Source organism: Amblyraja radiata, chromosome 4 (genome assembly GCF_010909765.2).
Source record: "Amblyraja radiata isolate CabotCenter1 chromosome 4, sAmbRad1.1.pri, whole genome shotgun sequence".
In the NCBI taxonomy this organism is placed as follows: domain Eukaryota; kingdom Metazoa; phylum Chordata; class Chondrichthyes; order Rajiformes; family Rajidae; genus Amblyraja; species Amblyraja radiata.
In genome coordinates this window covers 84,932,603-84,952,166 of record NC_045959.1, presented here as the reverse complement: position 1 = coordinate 84,952,166, position 19,564 = coordinate 84,932,603, and the positions used below count along the sequence as shown (strand labels likewise).

Below are 19,564 nucleotides of genomic sequence, written 5' to 3'. Positions count from 1 at the left end.
TGGTGAAGGGTGAGTAGGTAGGGAGGGGAGAAGGGTGAGTAGGTAGGGAGGGGTGAAGGGTGAGTAGGTAGGGAGGATGGTGAAGGGTGAGTAGGTAGGGAGGGGTGAAGGGTGAGTAGGTAGGGAGGGGGAAGTGGAGGGCAGAGTGAGGGGGATAAAGGTTAGGATGGAGGGTGACAAGAAGGGGGGGGAGGGGTGGAGGGATGGAACGCGCCTGCGCCCGCCCAGAGCACCGAGCTGGCCGTCGTCACCGGAAGTTGTCGTTAACGGCTGTCTCTTGTGTTTAAAAGTCGTCCCCCGGCGGAGCGCGGCCCCAGTGACCGGCGGAGAAAGAGAGAGAGAGAAAGCAAGCGCCGTCCGCTCGTCTGTCTGTCCGCCAGCCCATCCACCCGGCTCTGAGCGCGGCCCCAGTGACCGGAGAGCGAGAGAGAGAGCGCCGTCCGTCCGCCAGCCCGGCCGGCCGGCTCCGAGCACGGTCAGCAGCGCAGCTTGGGCCAGCTCTTCACCCACCACACGGGAGAGCGAATCCACTCATAGGCCCCGCTTTACCTGTGCACCCGCGTGAAAGGGTGAGCGTCCGCGGACAGCAGACAACCGGGCATGGATGGATGGATGGATGGAGGGGCGGGCTGTAGGTCGGGGGATGGAGAGGGACATGTATCGCAGGTCGCGGCTGGGGCAGGGTCGTTGGGGGATGGAGACAGTCTGTATACAGAGGTTTGAGGGTGGGTGGGAGACAGGTTGCAGGAGGGGGAAGGACAGGTTACAGGCTGGGGGTGGGGGAAGGCTAGGTGGTTGGGCCGGAGGGAGGGGGTGGGGGGAGAATGAGAAGGTTGCTGGTCTAGGAGGGACAGGTTGCAGGCTAGGGGTGGGGAAGACTAGAGAAGACAGGTTGCAAGCCAAGGTCAGTGGGGGGGCGGGGAAGATTGCGGACGAGACGGGTTGCAGGCCGGGGTTTGGAGGGAGGCAGGTTGCGGTGGGGCGAGGGGACAGGGTTCGTGTTGGGGGAGGGGGGCATGTTGGGGGACGGGGGAGGTGGAAAACAGGTTGGTGGGGGACAGGTTGCAGACGGAGTGGCAGGTTACAGGCCGAGGGATGGCAGGCTGGAGACGGGGTAGATTACGGAGCGGCTGCGGAAGGTCGAGGAGAAGGGGTGCAGGTTAGCACCAAGCAGGTAATTGGAGGAGTAGAAGAAGGGGACGGAAGAGCAGATGAGGGTATCGGAAGGAGGGGGTGGTGGGGAGAACAGTGGTGGTAAAGGATGAATATGAGGGCAAATGAGGGTGGGATAGCAGTGGAGAGAGGATGATGATGATGAGGAGGGTTGAGAGCAGTGGAGCGAGGATTTGAATGGGGGATGAGGACGTAGAGGAAGAGGCTGGGGGTATGCGAGGATGGGAGAACAGAGTGGTTGGAGAGAACGCAGTGGAGAATAGGAGGAAAAACGTAGAGGAGGAGCAAGAGCAGTGGCTGGCGGATTTTGGGGTGGGGAGGGAAGAGCAGTGGAGGGCGGATTTGGAGGGGAGCATAGGGGGCGGAGTCCGGCGGCTTTCTTTGGACGTGATCTCTCGGACACCAGATGCAGAGTGTGGATGGAATGGAGCAGAGGGGTCTCGGAGTTGGGGGCACGAGGGGTGAATGAAAGAGAAGGATGCTGATTTGGCATGTGGGGCCTAGAAATCTGCAGCAAACCTGTTAGAGGACCGGGATGACAGACTGTCGGGAACCTAGCTGGGCGTGGGGCCGGTGGACGGTTGATTCCTTTTTACTGGAGCAGTGCTGCAGACTTTTCCAGGGAGACGCGTGCTGACTGGAGGAGTGCGATGCTGTTGCCCACTTGGACCTAGCTTCATCAGCCCCGCGGTCAGCCTGTTGTAAGATCAGTGTAAACCCAAACCCATGACTGCGGTGGGGTGGGAACGTCTAATGCAGATGTTTTGTTTGGTGTGAGGGGTGGGGGAACCGTAAGCACGATGCTGAAGCGCCTAATACATTAAATGTTGCTGTTTGCTTTAATTTGTCTGTTCCCGAAATGATGCTTGTACTCATTCATGATTTATTTCTTGATCTAATGCGCCTGTCTAACCTGTGTGCTTGCAATTGAAGCATGGCAGTATTCATAGACTTGATTGTTTGACAGTTGGGCTTATTGCGTGTTTTTAAATTGTTACTATTCGATTGTTATTGAATGTTTGATTCCGATTCCGGTTTGATTGTTAATTAACCAAGCTTTTATAATATGTTGAATTGGGTTGCTTGTACATGGAATCTGTACGTTTCAGCTTATTTTAACGAAACTTTCGTGATTTCTGTCCCGGGATCTATTTTCCTCAGATAATTTGATAGAATTTAAAAAAACGTCCGGAATTTTTCGACTCCAAAAATTGAAGCCAAGAGACAAGGTACACAAAAATGCTGGAGAAACTCAGCGGGTGCAACAGCATATATGGAACGAAGGAATTGGGTTACGTTTCGGGCCGAAACCCTTCTTCAGACTGAATAAGGGTTTCGGCCCGAAACGTCACCCATTTCCTTCGCTCCATTGATGCTGTTGCACCCGCTGAGTTTCTCCAGCATTTTTGTGTACCTTCGATCTTCCAGCATCTGCAGTTCCTTCTTGAAGCCAAGAGACATGTTGATAGTGCGTGCTACTTTAAAAACCCGGAGCAATTGGGTTACACTTGTTTATTACAATCCTGCCTATTGGGTGTGTTTCTAAATGCAGAGGGTGTGCTTTTAAATGCATTGAGTGCTTCTGTGGGCAAGCAGTGCATTATTTTATTTGTGCCACTTTTGACTGGGATTAGGTTAAACCATTCAGCCATCAAGACCAGGAAACGCTTGCACAAGATCACAATTCTGGTTGCATGATTGTTTACCACAAGAATCTGTTTCTAAACCTTCAATCTGCTGGTTTAGCATAATGTCGCTAACCCTGTGAGGGTTTTATGCACTGGGCTGAAGTGAGAATGCTGAGTAAACAAGAATGGGCTTGTCACTTGATTTAAAAAAAACGTAACTCTGGGAAATAATATTATTGGGGCTACATTGTAGACTTTCACGGTCCATGTCTGTTCTAGTGCCTTTTTAACTGGTAATGGTAATAGCAAAACAAACTGCTAGAGTTACTCAGCGGGTCTAGCAGCATCTGTGAAGGGAATGGATATGTGATGTTTCAGATGGTTTGCTTTGGTTCCTTAATTGTGATGTTGTCTTCTGAAATGGAGACATTTTCATCTTGACCCCTCAAAGAATGAATAGCATAACCTTACTAATTAAGGCAAAGTTTATAAAACACTTTAATTTTATTGTCAAATTATAACCTTTTATGGATTATTTTGGAGATCAAATATAACTATCTGGTTTCTAATATGCAATATTTTAGCTGATATCTGAATAAGGTCGTAAACCATTTATCAAAAATTCTTAATTATACCACAGATGTCAGATACTTGAATGCATATTTTGTTCCCTATAAGAGTTGAAATGCCTTCCAGAAAAGGACACATAACTATTTGTGTCCTATGCATTCAGATGAATGGGAAGAATGCACTCTTAATGCTGGCTTAATAACAAGTCCTGTGTATTTGTATTTTTGTAAAAATGAAGCAACTAAAGAGTTCCACGACTAACTTAAGCTAGTAGCTTCTGAAGTAGGTTATTATAGTCTAAGATTGTCGCCTTGGGGGATAAGTGATCATTTTGTGCTATGTCACGGTCACAAGCTTATGGATTAGAGTCCCTTTTAATTTAAGTACAATACAGACTGGTGCTGAGGAGACTATATTTGAGGGGTCCCGTACTTTACATGAGGTGACACAGCAAGGAAGATCCCAGACAGCCAATTTCTCTTGATTTTTGTTATCTCTTAATTTGGCACCTAGAGGTGAGGGAAATGAAACTAGAATCTTGACATTGCAATTTGCATTTGTTATACACTTATTTGCTGCCATGTTTCTACAAATAATAATCTTAAATGGCCTAGATTGAAAATTAATCCTAGTAAATCATGGAGTATTTTGGCTAGAGTGGCAGAGAAAAGGTCTTGTGTAGACGAGGGAGAAATCCTGTCTGTAATGGAGAAGCCAGTTAAAAGCTTGGGTAGGTTGTATAACAGGAAGTTGGATGACACTGAACAGCAACTTAGAAAATATTATATATTGATGGGTTAGAAAGGATAGAGAGTCAGGGCTTCCAGGCAAGTTGAAGTTGTGATGTTTGCAATTTGGGCTATTCCCTGGGTTGATGTGGCCATTAACATTATGAGGTGCTAATTTCTATTGGGGCTATTTATGATGTGCTGCCATCGCCGCTGAAATTCAAACAATGGGTAGGTGGGGATGTGTTCAGAGGTGGCAACTTTGAGGCATATTTTGTCAGGATGTAAGATTAGTCATTCTCAGCGTCGGTATACTTAGCGGCATAACTAGATCTTGAAGTATTCAGTAAGCATCAGGACGGAGTGTAGTGATTAATTTTGTCTGAGGGAGGGAAAGGTGGAGGAGGAATGCTTTCAGACAGGTATGAGTTATGTCAGTTAAGGGAGCCAATGATTGCGAGAGGCAGGTAAATTTGGGAAGAAAACTTGCACCAAGGGAAATTATTAGTACAAAGTAGGTATGTTGCAAAGCCTACCTGAAGCGTCTTTGAAAATCTGCCGCTGCGTGTGTGCGCGATTTTGGCGCCGTTTAGAGGGGGCGGGTTTAAAACGCGATTTTCTCTAGGCTGTTCAAATCGAAGATGTTCAGCCTAGTTAATTATTAACGAAAAATCGCTGGAAGACCCCGTCGCAAAAGCTATTATTAGGTTTAAAGGCCTCGTATAATAGTTATAGTAGTTTAAAAATCAATCTCTAAACCCGCGACCGTCAGCAACCGCAGAGTCTCATAAAGCAAATAGCAGAAGTTAGGTTGTATATTTTTACATTAAAAAGGGCTTCTAAAGATCCCTTTATACAAAACTTAATATTGCGAGTAGCTCAATTTGGGCCCATTATATCGCGCAGTATTTTTCTGGGCATTTGGGGCACAAATCTACCGCAATGTGAACGTTCTAAACCAGCGCGTTCCACAGGGACCCACTGGAAAGCTGATTTAAATGGGCATTTATTTACAGCAATTGAACACTAAATTCCTTCCATTTGGTCTATAAATTAATGTAAATGAGATTTAAAAATCATGTTTTATTGTGAATTATTTGTGAATATTATTTGGACATTTAGGCTATTTAAAAATGTTAATAATTTATTAAGAAATGGATAGATGTTTAGATCTAGTAATTGAAGTCTGAAATTAGCTACAATTAGGTAACTAACTAATTATATGCTTTCATTTCAGGTCATCCAAGTAAGATTATTTTATATTTGTTTCAGAATGCTTCAATCTATGATAACTGAAAATTTCATTCAGTTCTCTTAATTTTTAAGAATGTTATGGGCTTTTGACTGTTCACGATCACAACTTTTTTGTTATGTCCATAGAAAATCAATAGGGAACAAGATGCTCATTTCCGAGTATGAAAATGGCCATAACTTTTTAAATACTTGAGATATGAAAGTGAATTAGGTGTCAAATTAAACTTATTTTTATGCTTTATCTGATGGGATAAATTACAGACTTGATTTTTAAAATCTCAAAATTTTGTAACATTGCTATACAAAGGATACAAAGGACATTTATTATTACATACACCAAATGGTGTGAAATTTGACGCCAATGCAGCACACGAATAAAGATAAGACACACCATTAAAGAATTTAACAATAAACATAAAAACATCCCCCCACAATGGTTCCCACTGTGGGGGAAGGCAGCAAAGTCCAGTCCCATCACCTGTTCACCCATAGTCAGGCCTATTGTGGCCTCCGCAGCCAGTCCGATGTTTTTCAGGCCCCCTTGCCGGAAAGCTGGAACTCTGGCGTCGGGTGAACACTCCTCAGCGGCCTGGAAATGTCTGGAGCGGCCGCTTCCTCCCCGGAGACCGCGGCGCCCGTAGTCCTCAGGCAGCGCTGGCTGGAGCTCCGACTCTGGCGATCTCGGATCCCAGGCTCCGCGGTGTTTTAAATCCAGCACCGCCTGCAGCCACAGCTCCTCGGATGTTGGAGTCAGCAGTCACCGCACTCCGGAGCCTACCGCATGGCGACCCGGTAAGGCATCGCCCGCTCCGTGATTGCGTCCCCGCGCTGTGCCGCCTCCGAAGTTGCAGTCCCGGCTGGTCCCGACAGGAAAGGCCACTCCAGTCCAATGATAGGCCGCGAGGAGGGGGGCGAAGAAGCAGCTCTGAGGGAAGCTGCCTCTCCGACCAGGTAGGGACCAGGAAATAAAGTTTCCCCCTTCCCCTCCCCCCCACCCACCACATAAAAGACTAAAAGACCTCCAAAACAAACAAACTCACTAAAAATTAAAAAAAACACAAACTCACTAAAATAATTTTTTTAAATGGTGAAAAGACGTAACAGCTACTGGCAGGGCAGTCATACTCGACGGCGCCCCCCTACGGACCACTAGTATTAGTTTGGGGCTTGATATAGTGTATGGTCAGTTAGTCAGCGGATAGCGTATTTTATCGAACTGACTGTGCCTTGGGAGAACTTAGTGGATGAGGTTTATGAAAGGAATATTCTTCGATATGTAGATTTTGTGGCCGAAGTTGAGAAGCGAGGATGGAAAGCAAGAGTGTGTCCGGTCGAGGTTGGTTGCAGAGGTTTCATAACGCGATCGACCATGCCGTTATTTGGAAGCTAGGAATTTGTGGGCAGAATTTGCGTCGGGTTGTAAAGGCGATTTTTGTCAGAAGCAGCAGAGTAAAGCAGTAGGTGGATTTGGTGGAGAAGTAGTAGTGTCAGAAAGCAAATGTATAACAAGTGATATGTATATTTGTTTGTAAGTGTATTCTGTGTAAGTGTATCCCAGTGTTATGCGAGGTTGATATTTGTGGCACTACGACTGTTTAATGATGGGTTAGGATAAGTGGAAGACCGTTTAGGATTTGTTTGAGTGAATTAATCGTCTGTAGTTTCCTTTAATTAGTAGAAATTAGTAACATTGCTGGTGAGAGCAAGTATTGGTTCTGGGATGCCAGAACTAACTGAGCCTTCCCAAGGTATCGTAGGCCTAATTCAATGAAACGCCAGTGAAAGAAGGTGCCCACTTGATAACCCCAATGATATACTTGCATCTACACATGCCTGTTAACATGTAGGTAGCTTATTATTGCCTATGGAGTTATTGTCCTGGGCATAACTTTGGCTTTGGGCTTGGCTTGGTTGAGTGCTTATCCTGATGTTATAGCATGTAAATTAACTATTAGCCTATGATACTGGTCAGGAAACTTTCTACAGCACCAGAGTAGAAGGATTGAGGGATCCTCAGAGAGACTCTGAATTTCCTCAGCTGCCTGAGGTGGTAAAGGCGCTGCCTTGCCTTTCTCACCAGTGTGTGTTGTCAATGTCAGATCCTCTGTTATGGACTCCCAGCTATTTAAAGCTGCTCACTCTATTCACAGTAGTCTCACTTATCCCCGGTGGCGTGTATGTCCTCGGTTGTTGTGCCCTTCTAAAGTCAACTATCAGCTCCTTAGTTTTAGTGACATTCAAGAGGAGGCTGTTATTCTGACACCAGAGTGCCACAACAGCCACCTCCTCCCGGTGCCCTTCTCATCGTTATTGGAGATCAGGCCCACCACCACAGTGTCATCAGCAAACATGATGATGGAGTTGGAGCTGAACCTGGCCACACAGTCATGTGTGTGCAGGGAGTACAGTAGGGGGCTGAGGATGCAACCCTGGGGGGATCCTGTGTTCAGGGTGAGGGGGTTGGAGGTATGTCTCCCCATCTTGACCATCTGGGGCCTGGCGATCAGAAAGTCCAGGACCCAGGCACGCAGGGGAGTGTTCAGTCCCAGTTCCAGCAGCTTCTCAACAAGTCTGGTGGGGGCTATGGTGTTGAAAGCTGAACTGAAATCAATGAACAGCATCCTCACATAGCGCCCCCCCTTCCTGGCTGTCAAGGTGCGAGAGAGTGGTGTGCAAAACCTGGGAGACTGCATCATTCGTGGATCTGTTTGGACTATGCGAACTGCAACGGATCCATGGTGCGAGGGAGGAAAGCGCAGATGTAGTCCTTGATCAACCTCTCGAAGCATTTCATGACCACCGAGGTGAGGGCGTAGTCATTCAAACAGGCAGGAGTGGCATTCTTAGGCACGGGCCAATAGTGGATCTCTTGAAGCAGGTAGGGATCATGGATCTCTTGAAGCAGGTAGGGACCATGGATCTCTTGAAACAGGCAGGGACCAGCGCGCTGACTATGTTGTTGTTAGCCGGCAAGCTAGGGGTGTTGTTGCCCGTCTCAAATCATACATAAAAAGAGTTAAGGTCATTAGCTAATGAGGCGCCGGCACTCCCGGTTGAGGGGGGGCTGCTCTGGTAATTTGTTATAGTCCGTAGCCCCTGCCATAGGCATCTGGTGTCATGCTGCTCCATCTGCGACTCCATCCTGTCCCTGTACCTCATTTTTCCGTCCTTCACCGCCCTTCTCAGTCTATAGGATTCTGCCTTGTAGTCATCCATGTTGCCAGATGCCAGTCCGGAGTTGTAAGCAGCGGTGCGAACATTTAAAGCAACACGAATGGACCTGTCCACCCAGGGTTTTTGGTTAGGAAAGAGGCTAACCCTTCCCGATGTTGTCGGCTATTGTTGCTATAAGTCCGTGACAGCTTCCGCAAACTCACTGACGTCTCTGGAACTTGATTGAAACATATTCCAGTCAACATCACTCATTGCATCCTGTAGCATGGCCTCTGAATGGTCAGACCATCCCGTACTATCCGTTGTTTATACTCCGGCAGCAGGAAAATGACGGCGTGGTCAGATTTTCCAAAAGGAGGGAGCGAAACGACCTTGTATCCTTTCCTGAATGTTGTGTAACAGTGGCCCAAAGTTCTTTCCCCCCTGGTGACCCACGTTATGTGTTGGCAGAGGTTAGGCATAACTTTTGTGAGGTTTGCCTTATTAAAATCCCCGGCCACCACCATAGCAGCGTCAGGATGCTTGTTCTGATGCCGACATAACACATAGTGTTGGACCGATAGTGCCGCGTCGGTGTCCGCATGCGGTGGTATGTAGACGGCTGTTATGACTGTGCTGAACTCCCGGGGAAGGTAGAATAGACATATGCTGCTTCAGACTGTGATCGTCACGTGCTCCAGGTCCGGCGAGCAGGTACGAGAAAGCGTCTTAATATTCTTAGGGTTGCACCAGTTGTTGTTGGTCATGAAGCAAACCCCTCCACCTTTTGATTTTCCCGGCTTCTTCCGTTCTGTTCGCATGAAAAACGGAGAAGGATTCGGTTGGGCATATCACTTGATCCGGCACCAGTGGGGTCAGCCATGTCTCCGTCAGACAAAAGATGTAACGGTCTCTTGTGTCCCGCCATGTCTCCGTCTCTTGTCTAATCCTTGCCCTGAGGTCATTCATCTTGTTTACCAGGGGCTGGACATTAGCAAGAAGAATACTGGGCAGAGGTGGACGGTAGGTTTGAGCTCTTGGCCTGCTCTGGATCTTCCCCCCCACCCCGCTTACCTTGATGTTCTTGCACCTCGGAAAATGTGTGAAAGAAGTGCTGGTTTGTGATGTCCTGAGGTTGTAATGAAATACCTCCAACAAATACAACCAAGATATTATTTCGGTCCTTGGCACGTTTTCCCCTCCATTCGTCAAATGCTCTCTTGATGTCAAGGACTGCTACCGTCCCTCTGGAAGTATAATGTTTCTGGGCAATTTAAAATTTTGGATGTGCAAATATTGAAATTGTGCTAGAACAGCGTGAGGGCGATCCGGCTCGGGGCTGGAACGGCGTTCTGAGGCGGCATATGCTGGACTGGAGGGCGGCAGCTTCGACCACCCCCGGGCCGCGGTGTTTGAACCGGCACGTTTGCGGGGTTCGGTGAGCCGCGGGACTGTTGTACCATCGCCCAGTGGGGAATCGCCTCAGCGCAGAGGGAGAAGAGGAGGGAAGAGACAGTAACCCTAAGATTTTTGCCTCCACCACAGTGAGGAGGTGCTTGGAGGATACACTGTGGTGGTGTTAATTTGTGTTTATTGTTGTTTATTATTGTATGATTGTATGTATGACTGCAGGCATGAAATTTCGTTCAGACCGTAAGGTCTGAATGACAATAAAGGTATTCAATTCAATTCAACAGCTTGGCTGGAAGTTGGGCGAGTTGTGCAAAACAAGTATTCGACCTAAAATGTTTGTTGGTCTTATTGCTGTATTCATTGTTCTTCATCTTGATGTCACAGAATTAATTGAATTGGTTGAGAATTAATTGTTCAGAATTGGGAAAAGAGTGAGGTAGGATTATCCACTTGATGCTTGACATTTCTCCCTAAATCTTGTTGCAAATGTTTTCAACCTTTTGGCACTGTTCTCTGCTCAGCTACTTAGTCATATGCTGCTTCAGGTTGGTATCTCCAAGTTTAGATATGCCAGTTGCCTTTGTGCAGTCATTGATCTGGAGTTGATCCCATGGCTTGATTGCAGAGGTAGAATGAAGAGTCCTGGGCCTTGGTGCTCTATATTATGGTGGCATATACATTTCTGCTGCTGTTGATCCATACTGCTTCAGTGCCAGATTTTTTTAGCCTTTGTATCGTTTGAGTTCATCAAATTGAGTACAAGATAGTGCCCTGTCATAAGGATAAGGGTGTACAGTGGTTTCATGACTACCATAAACTCTTACTTTCATTTGGTAGTTCAGACAATTATGATTGAAGTTCCCAGATATTTAACAGTTTGTTGTTAACTGTATATATCTTTCCAGATATTACTTGCAGTAAATTTGTGAAATGACCATTTCTGTTTGCATATCCGACTTGGTTTTAGGCATGCATTTAAAGAATGGGTTCTTGGGTGAAGGGTCTGAGCATTATCAAAACTTATAATTTTAACTGTGTAGTTATTTATTGAATCAAGTTACAGCCATATTGAGATCCAGTTACTTGACATATTCTGTCTGGTTTGTATTATTTTGACCATAAGTTCATCATATCAATGTGCCACATGTCCATGTAACATAAATTTTGTATTACATCTGATGATGCAGGTCGTAGATCTTGCAATGGGCTGTACTGAGGTCTATTTGATTAGTGTTATGATGATGGGTGGCTGGCTTTGAGGTTGCTGGATTGTCCATTTTACCCAGCTGCCTTTTGGATTCCAGTGTGTTTCGGAAGCATTGCAAATAATTCTTCATCAAAGTCAGGGCATCACAGTGGCACAGCTAGTAGACCTGCTGTCTCAGATCACCAGAAACCCTAGTTTGATCCTGCCCTCTGGTGTTGTCTGTGTGGAGTTTGCACATTCTCTTTGTGACTTCATGAGTTTCGAGCAAGTGCTCCAGTTTTCTCCCATATCCCAAAGGTGCGAGTTTGTGGGTTAATTAGCCTTTGTACGCTGTCCCTAGTGTGTGGGCAGTGGATGTGAAAGTGGGATAATATGGAGCTACTGTGAATTGGTGATTGATGTCAGTGTGAATTCGGTGAGCCAAGGGCCATGCTGTGTCTTTCAATCAATCAAAAAAAAATGCTCCCTGCAGCTAGTACAAAAACTCATCATAGATTACTTGGAGGCTACATTTTAAATCACTTTGGGGTAATATGAACAATGAAACCTTCAAATATTAGAATTCTACTAGTTGATTGAGGTTAGTGCCAAAGTCTAACTTGTGACCTGCCCTGGGATGCTTGTTTTACTATTTTAGACACTTTTTTTTGTTCAGGTATGTCGGCCTTTTGCTTTTCTAGGGGCTGGATCTGGTTTTAAATTTGGCAAACTTGCTTCAGGTTTGGTTTGTTGGGTGTGATCAAACTGGTGTATCAATGGCATGGCAAAGTAACACTGCTAAATTGAACTCTGAAATTTAGTTTTTAACCTTATTTAATGTTTTGTCATCTAATGGATGTTATAAAATTTGAATACCGATTAATGTAAGCATTGATTAAACACAAGGTCATAATTGATTGATTTTCTTTTAAGGTAACGTGGGCAAATGGGGGCAATGCATATGATGTCACAAACTAAAGTCGTATGGTAGGCTTATCAAAATGGAAAGTCGGATGGGGTGACAAAGCATCAATTAGCTTACAACATTGGCTCAGTGACAGGAAGTAGTGAGTAGTGCTTTGGTGTTTTTATCTTGAAGATTAACAGTGGGGTCACAAGGCTCAGTACACAATCTAGTACACAATTTAGACTTGGAGCACATGATAAAGAAGATTGCACTTAAAGGAGAGTTGATTTTGGGAGGATGGACAGTTTTTCCAGTTGGTCAGTAAAGTGACCATTTAACATGGGGAAATGTGTAACTACAAGTTCTGAAATAAGTAATTATTGGCTATAAGTATACTTAATGTTTTGTGCTGCTGGATGTCTATTCTGACTTTTTAAATTTCTGGGCAAGTGTCTAAAAGCTACATGGTGTTATCAAACAATAGGATTTAGCACAGAATGTGAGGGGAATTTATTTTGGGAGATAGCAGTTATAGTGGAGGAGTTGGGGAAAGCAATGGAATATGATAATGGTAAGATGTTAAAACATTTTTTTTCACCTGGTGGGTAATGCTAATCACTGAAATTTGACTGATTTTTTTTGTGTTGTAAATGTTTTTAAAAACGTGGTTATAATTAATGGTGCTGAAAATGATAAATCTATTGAATCTGCATAAAGTTGTATTTGTATTGCTTATTTGGAGCATTTAAAAAAAAAAAAAAAAAAAGTTGGCTCCCAATATGGGAGGCGGTAGGACAAGTAAACTAAAAGTGGATAGAGGCAAGGAATGTTTTCTTAAAAAAAGAGATGGAGAATAACTGACATTTGAGGACATTTTAGAGCCTTGGGCCAAGGCAACTGGGGTCAATTTGTTTTTCCAGTACTAGATGTGTGATGAATGGTATGCTATGAGAAATAATGAAGGGATTAAGTAAAGTGCTCGTGAGACAGCAATGTGACATTAATCAGGCAGAGCTAAATGCAAATTAGGAAAATTGCTGTTATAAACAGTAAGTAGATGATTCAAGCAACTTGGATGTTGCCTGACCTGCAGACATTTTCAGCATTTTCTCTTTGTATTTGATAAAGATTCTATTGCTTAGAATTGCACTCTGTCAGAGTTTGTTTCCAGTCTTGCACTGGAGTGGTCCTGATGGTGAAGTAACATTATACACAGGTTGTAGGCGCACAATGCGCTTAATGGTTTGCTGTGGGCTTGTCGATCGTCAAATCAAATTTTCATTAGTGTTACTAAAACTGTTCACAATTATAATCTGTCAAGAAAAATCCTCAGTATTTGCAATCTACACTTTGATCATAACTTTTAATCTTTCTTTGGATAGTTTTTTTTATATACTTGATTATATTAAGGAATTTGTAAGTCTTCTACAATGCTTAATAGTTTCCTACTGCGCTAAATGACTAAGATTTGTTTTTTTGTTTCAGAACAGTCGATCGATGGGGAGCAACAGAGAACTACCTCTTTGTGTCACTGCCTCATCTCTGTACTACAGAAACTCCTCAATAATGAAACTGATATTAACTGAATGGCAATTAATATGGATTTTTAATAGACAATAAACAAGCAATAATCCAAAGTTTCTACCAAATAGTTTGCATCTGGTGTATGGTTTTGAGTATACCTTTGAAGGAAATGGTGGAAGAAAACTATTAATCCTACAACTGAAACGGAAAACACAAGGAAAAAAGTTTTTTTCAAAAGCAGATTTATTTTCTTATGGCAGCAATGGCTCCACAGAATGATGATGATACAGGACCTATGCAAACACAAGAATTGCTCACAAAATTGAAAAAGAAAGTCGATGAAAATGGTGATGAAGCAGTTAGTGAGGGATCAATCGATCATATTCCCATCAAATTGTGGGTGATGCATGGTGCAGTGATGTTTGGCAGAGAGTTCTGTTATGCAATGGAAACTGCCTTGGTAACACCAGTATTGTTGCAGATAGGTGAGTGCCAACAATCCAGGCAAGATTACAAAACTTTTCATTTCTCTATAATTTGACGTAACAAGTATTGGGATTGCTCTGATATGTTCTCATTAAGTTGTTTATAAATACTATCCTATACATTTTTGTTGTAAGAGAGTGGCTGTTTTAATGGTACATGAAATGTTTACAATCTCATTACAGCAAATAAACCACTTTGGAAGTGTATCTTATTTTGAAAAAGAAAATGCATGACTATATTGTGAACTTGGTGATGCTTTGTATTTTGTTATAATGCCAGATCCACAGTTTTAGACACGGATGAAACTGCTAACCAGTCCATTCCACTGTTAGAAAGATTGAATCATATACTATTTTGTATCATGGTGTCTTAAGTATTTGATTTGTACTTCTGCAACTAACATTTTTGTCCACTTTAAAAATCGAATGAATTTACCAAGTAGAGGAACTCTGCACATATTGTGATATATTCAGTGATCTTGAGTTCGCTTTTTGTTTGGAGATTGGTATTTGGCATGAATGATTTTGCAAACATGAATGGATTGTAGATTGTTTCGAAGCTTTCACGCAATAAAGTGGTCAAATGATTAGGCATAAAGTTAAATGTAACAAAGCTTAATATTGATAAGTTAAGGGCCTTTAAAGAGTTAGCACTAAAATTCTGATTTGGTTTTTATTGCAAACTATTATTTGGACAAAATTCGTCAATTGAGAAGCTGCATTGTCACTTTCACTCTATTGTCCTTTGCAGAAAAAACCAAGACCCTTGCTTTTTCTACAAAGGAAAATCTAGTGAAAGTGTCATCCAGAAAATGGGAGGCTTTGAGTGATGGTAAGGTTTTACGGTATGCATGTTCCTGGTAAGGCAGGCACGAGTAGGAACCGTGGATGACTAAGGAATTGAGGCTCTGATCTGGAAAAAGGAGTTGCGACTCGGGTATACGCAACTGGGATTGGGATAGGACCTTCACCGTCACAATGAACCAGAGGGCTGTGCAGAGCGTTGCAGAGCAGAGTGATTTTGTGGTGCTAGTACATGGTCTGAAAGTGGCGCTACGGGTGGATAGGGTCTTAAGGGAGGTTTTTTAGATACATTGACTTTCATTAAGAAATTACAGGGAATTGTAGGTGTAACCCAGTCTATCACACAGACCAGACTTCCTACCATTGACCTCACCCACACTTTGCACTGGCTCGAAAAAGCAGCTAGCATAATCAAAGATTTGTCCAACCCCAGTCATTGCTTCTCCCTGCTCACGTCGGCAGAAGGTATAGAAGCTTGAAGGGGCGCACAAGCAGACTTGTAATAGCTTCTTCCCCTCTGTTATCAGGCATCTGAATGGTCCTTCCATACTGTCTGATTCATCTCTACACCATTGCAGACATTAGACTGTCCATGGAACTAATGTGCTACAATGCTGAGAAATATATTCTGCACTCGGTATCTTCTCCTTTGCTGTAATGTACTTTAGTTTGTTTTGATTGTATTTAAGCATAGTACTATCCAATTGGATAGCATCATGCAAAACAAAGCTCTTCACTGTACCTCAGTACATGTGACAATAATAAACCTAAACCTTATCAGTCGGAGAATGGAGTTTAGAAGTTGGGACGTTTGTTACAGTTGTACGGTGGAATCGCACATCATTGTTTTTTAGCTTTGGTCACCCTTCTATAGGAAAGATAGCATAAAGCTGGAAAGGGTGCTGAGAAAATGTACAAGAATATTGCTGTGACTCTTGGGTCTTCTCTATAAGAAGAGGTGGGGAAGGTTAGGACTGTATTCCTTGGTGCACAGGAGGCTGAGGGGTGATCTTATAAAAGTGTATAAAATCATGAGGGGAATAGATAGGGTGAATGCTCAGTGTTCTCCTCCTCCCCTCTCCCTGGATAAGGGAATCAAGAACTAGAGAGCATGGGTTGTTTGAGGTGAAAGGAGAAAGAATTAATAGGAACCTGTGGTTTTTGTTTTAAACACAAGATTGAGTAAATGGAAGGGGCTGCCAGAGGAAGTAGTTGAGCCGGATAGAATAACATTTAAAAGATATTTGAGCAGGTACATCAAATGGCTTGTGGAGCTTAATTCAAATAGGTGTGAGGTGTTTCATTTTGGGAAGTCAAACCAGCTCTGGACCTTCACAATGAATGGTCAATCCCTGGGGAACGTTATGAAGTATCTTGGTCAGCATGGACAAGTTGGACAAAATAGCCTGTTTCTGTGCTGTATAACTGACTCTATTTGATTATTCCTGATATTTGTCAACATTTGGTAAACTAGTATTCCAAATAGTTATTATTTTTCATTTCAACATTGATTTCTGAGCAATGTTTTATCTAGTTATTTATAGGTTGGGAGATCAGTGGTCAAGCTGTCATAAAGGATTTAAAAACTCAACATGCCAAAGTAAACACTCCAAAACTTTTCTCAATCTTTTTTAATATCTGATTATTCGCATCTACAAAATGTGATCCTCTTTTTGATTCGCAGCTAGGATGTGAAAAATAGATATTTCTGTTCCTCATGTTCAATGTAAATGCAATATATGGAAATAGTTGCTCTAACCTATCACATCGCAACAATGGAAATAGAGATGAACTGAGCTGTTTTGATTTTTTACTTTTTCCACATTAAAAAAAGTTAAATGAAATTATGCTGGTAATATTGTCTCCTTTATAATATATGAAGTTTTACTGCTGTGGTAAATATTGTGATATTCAGATAGTTGCTGGGCATATCCATTTCTGCCTTTCTTGCATTCCACCGTCAAATCATTTGACCATGGCTACCAATACAAATTCAAGTCCACAACAATAGTGCACTACAATGTTATCGTTGTTAATCTATTGCCACGTTGTAGTGTTTGTATGGTACAGTGGCACTGACTAGTAGAAAGAAACTGCAAACACTCCTGAGCTATGATCTAGTGTTATCTATCTATATACTATTAAAACTCTGTGCCTGCCGTCTGGCTGCCTTTCTGCCTTTTGATTCGTTCCATCGTGTGATGTCACAATGCCCAATACTCGCAGATGTCCAATCGGAATGGCCGATGCTCGCAGATGTCCAATCGGAATGGATCCATTTACATGTACGGCTGCCGGCTGCATTTCTTCCTTTGATTCATTGCCACGCCGAATCCAGACGCTCAATCGCCGAGATCTTTTCCATTTCGGTAGAGATTTCACTTTTCTTTCTAAGTATCCGCTCCTCATTACATTTCGTCGTCTTTAAGTACACGTTTTTAATCAAATCCTTCTCCCCCCCCCCCCCCCCACTCACTCATTTTGTCGCCTCCTGCTGGCCGGCAACCATAACGGCTGCTGGCGCCCGCATCTCGCCTCAAAGACGCCATTTAAAACCAGCCGCACTGCTCATTCCTGAGCCGCTTGAGTTGGAGGACCACGTCTCCCGTGGGGGCTACGGGTAGGGAACCGCTGCGTTGGGGGAACGGGTCTGCCCTTGGTCTAGTTTATATTAATTTGCCAGTGTTGTATTTTGAACCAAGTCTTGAAAATGCCAAATGTTTGTGTTGCTGCTTGGTTCTTAGCTAATTATCATGTGTCAAATCGGTCTGTGACACTGAAGCCAAATATAATCTCAATTGTGTAAAAGATTTTATCTCCTGAACTATCGAGACGATGTATCAAATTTAGCAGGGCAAATGTTCAAGGCTTCAGTCTGAAAACTAATGTTAATTAAGGTCCTGATTTTTATAGTGCAGTGCAGGAATAAACATGTTCAGAACTGACATGTTTTTGCTGATGTTCTTTTTAAGCACGTGTGTTATTCACACTTGGGTTGAACTGAGGTTTGAGAGGGGATTGTCTGACTTCTGGAACAAGTGATAAAAATAGGTGCAGGAGTAAATCTATCTCATCCCACAAGCCAAGCCCTATCGTTCCACATAATCAAGGTTTATCAACCTTTGGCCTCAACAACTTAATTTACTGATCTTTCAAAATGTATCCTCCTTTTTAAATACGTCCAGTGATTTTTAAACTCCACAACCCTATGGGATAGAGATTTCCAGAGATTTGCCACTCTTTCAGAGAAAACATTGCTCAGTTTAAATATCTGCCTACCTGTAACCATGTCCCCTTATTTGATACTCAACATATACCATGTTGTAGATCGTCGGATCTTTTTTCAATAAGATCACCCATATTCTTTTAAACTCAAATACATTCCTGATATTTTTTGCCATTTTTGGTATTTCTTGTCATCGCAGGAAATTTGCTTGGTGAATGTATTCTGGACTACCTCCAATGTTACTGCTTTTTACGAAAATGGAGGGAAAGCTGTACAGGGAACACCGTGTGGCTCTGCCAATGCCTTGTGCAATTGTAATGTACGAATGGGCTAAGCTTGCTTCGTTCTCATCACTAAATAATTGTCTTATTAGTGAAGGGAAATGGACAGATAGTTTAATCTGAATGTTTAGTAGATGGAATGTCCGTAATACCAGTGATAGGAAAACAATTGTCAGCGAAGATGAGTGGTAATCTTGTGTTATATTTTGAAGGAGGATGGCAGGAGAGGGAGCGAAGGAATAGGTGACATTTCGGGTCGAGACCCTTCTTCAAACTGATGTGGAGGTAGGGAGCGGGAAGAGGCGAAGACAGTAGGCTGTGGGAGAGCTGAAAAGGAGGGAGAAAGCAAGGGCTACCTGAAATTGGAGAAGTCAATGTTCATACCGCTGGGGCGTAAACTGCCCAAGCGAAATATGAGGTGCTGCTCCTCCAATTTACGGTGGGACTCACTCTGGCCATGGAGACCCAGGACAGAAAAGTCGGATTCGGAATGGGAGGGGGAGTTGAAGTGTTGGGCCACCGGGAGATCAGGTTGGTTAGTGCGAACCGCGCGGAGGTGTTGGGCGAAGCGATCGCTAAGCCTATGCTTGGTCTCACCGATGTAGAGCAGCTGACACCTAGAGCAGCGGATGCAATAGATGAGGTTGGAGAAGGTGCAGGTGAACCTCCGCCTCACCTGAAAAGACTGCTTGGGTCCTAGAATGGAGTCGGGGGGGGGGGGGGTAAAGTGACAAGTGTAGCATTTCCTGCGGTTGCAAGAGAAAGTACCAGAGGAGGGGTTGGGAAGGGATGAACTGACCAGGGAGTTACAGTGGTTTCTGCGGAAAACCGAAAGAGGAAGAGATGGGAAGATGTGGTCAGTGGTGGGATCCCGTTAGAGGTGCCGAAAATGTCAGAGGACCTCCCCTTCCCAGCTCTCCCACAGCCTACTGTCTCGGCCTCTTCCATTCTTCTCTCCCCCCCCCCCCCCCTCCCACCACCTCCACATCAGTCTGAAGAAGGGTCTCAACCCAAAACATCACCTATTCCTTCGCTCCATAGAAGCTGCCTCACCCGCTGAGTTTCTCCAGCAATTTTGTCTACTTTTAAAGATACAGCAAGGACTTTTGGGCCACTGAGTCCAAGCCAACCAGCGATCAACTGTACACTCTTTCTATTCTACACACCCGGGACAATTTGCCAAACCCAATTAATCTAGAAAACTGCACGTCTTTGGAATGTGGGAGGAAACT

General features: G+C 43.8%; 1 protein-coding gene across 3 annotated transcripts in view; it reads left to right on the top strand.

Moving 5' to 3' along the window:
* The first annotated feature begins 243 nt into the window (after window positions 1-243).
* slc45a4 (solute carrier family 45 member 4) overlaps window positions 244-19,564 on the top strand; it is a 60,554-nt gene continuing 41,233 nt past the window's right edge. The window contains exons 1-2 of one of the 3 annotated variants that reach the window (XM_033019930.1): window positions 244-569; window positions 13,503-14,021. In XM_033019930.1, coding sequence (XP_032875821.1) covers window positions 13,790-14,021 — 232 coding nt within the window. In that variant the 5' untranslated portion in view covers window positions 244-569; window positions 13,503-13,789. Of the gene's footprint in view, window positions 570-1,567; window positions 1,875-13,497; window positions 14,022-19,564 lie in introns of those variants that run through there. The other 2 variants (XM_033019929.1, XM_033019927.1) reach the window with 2 other exon arrangements.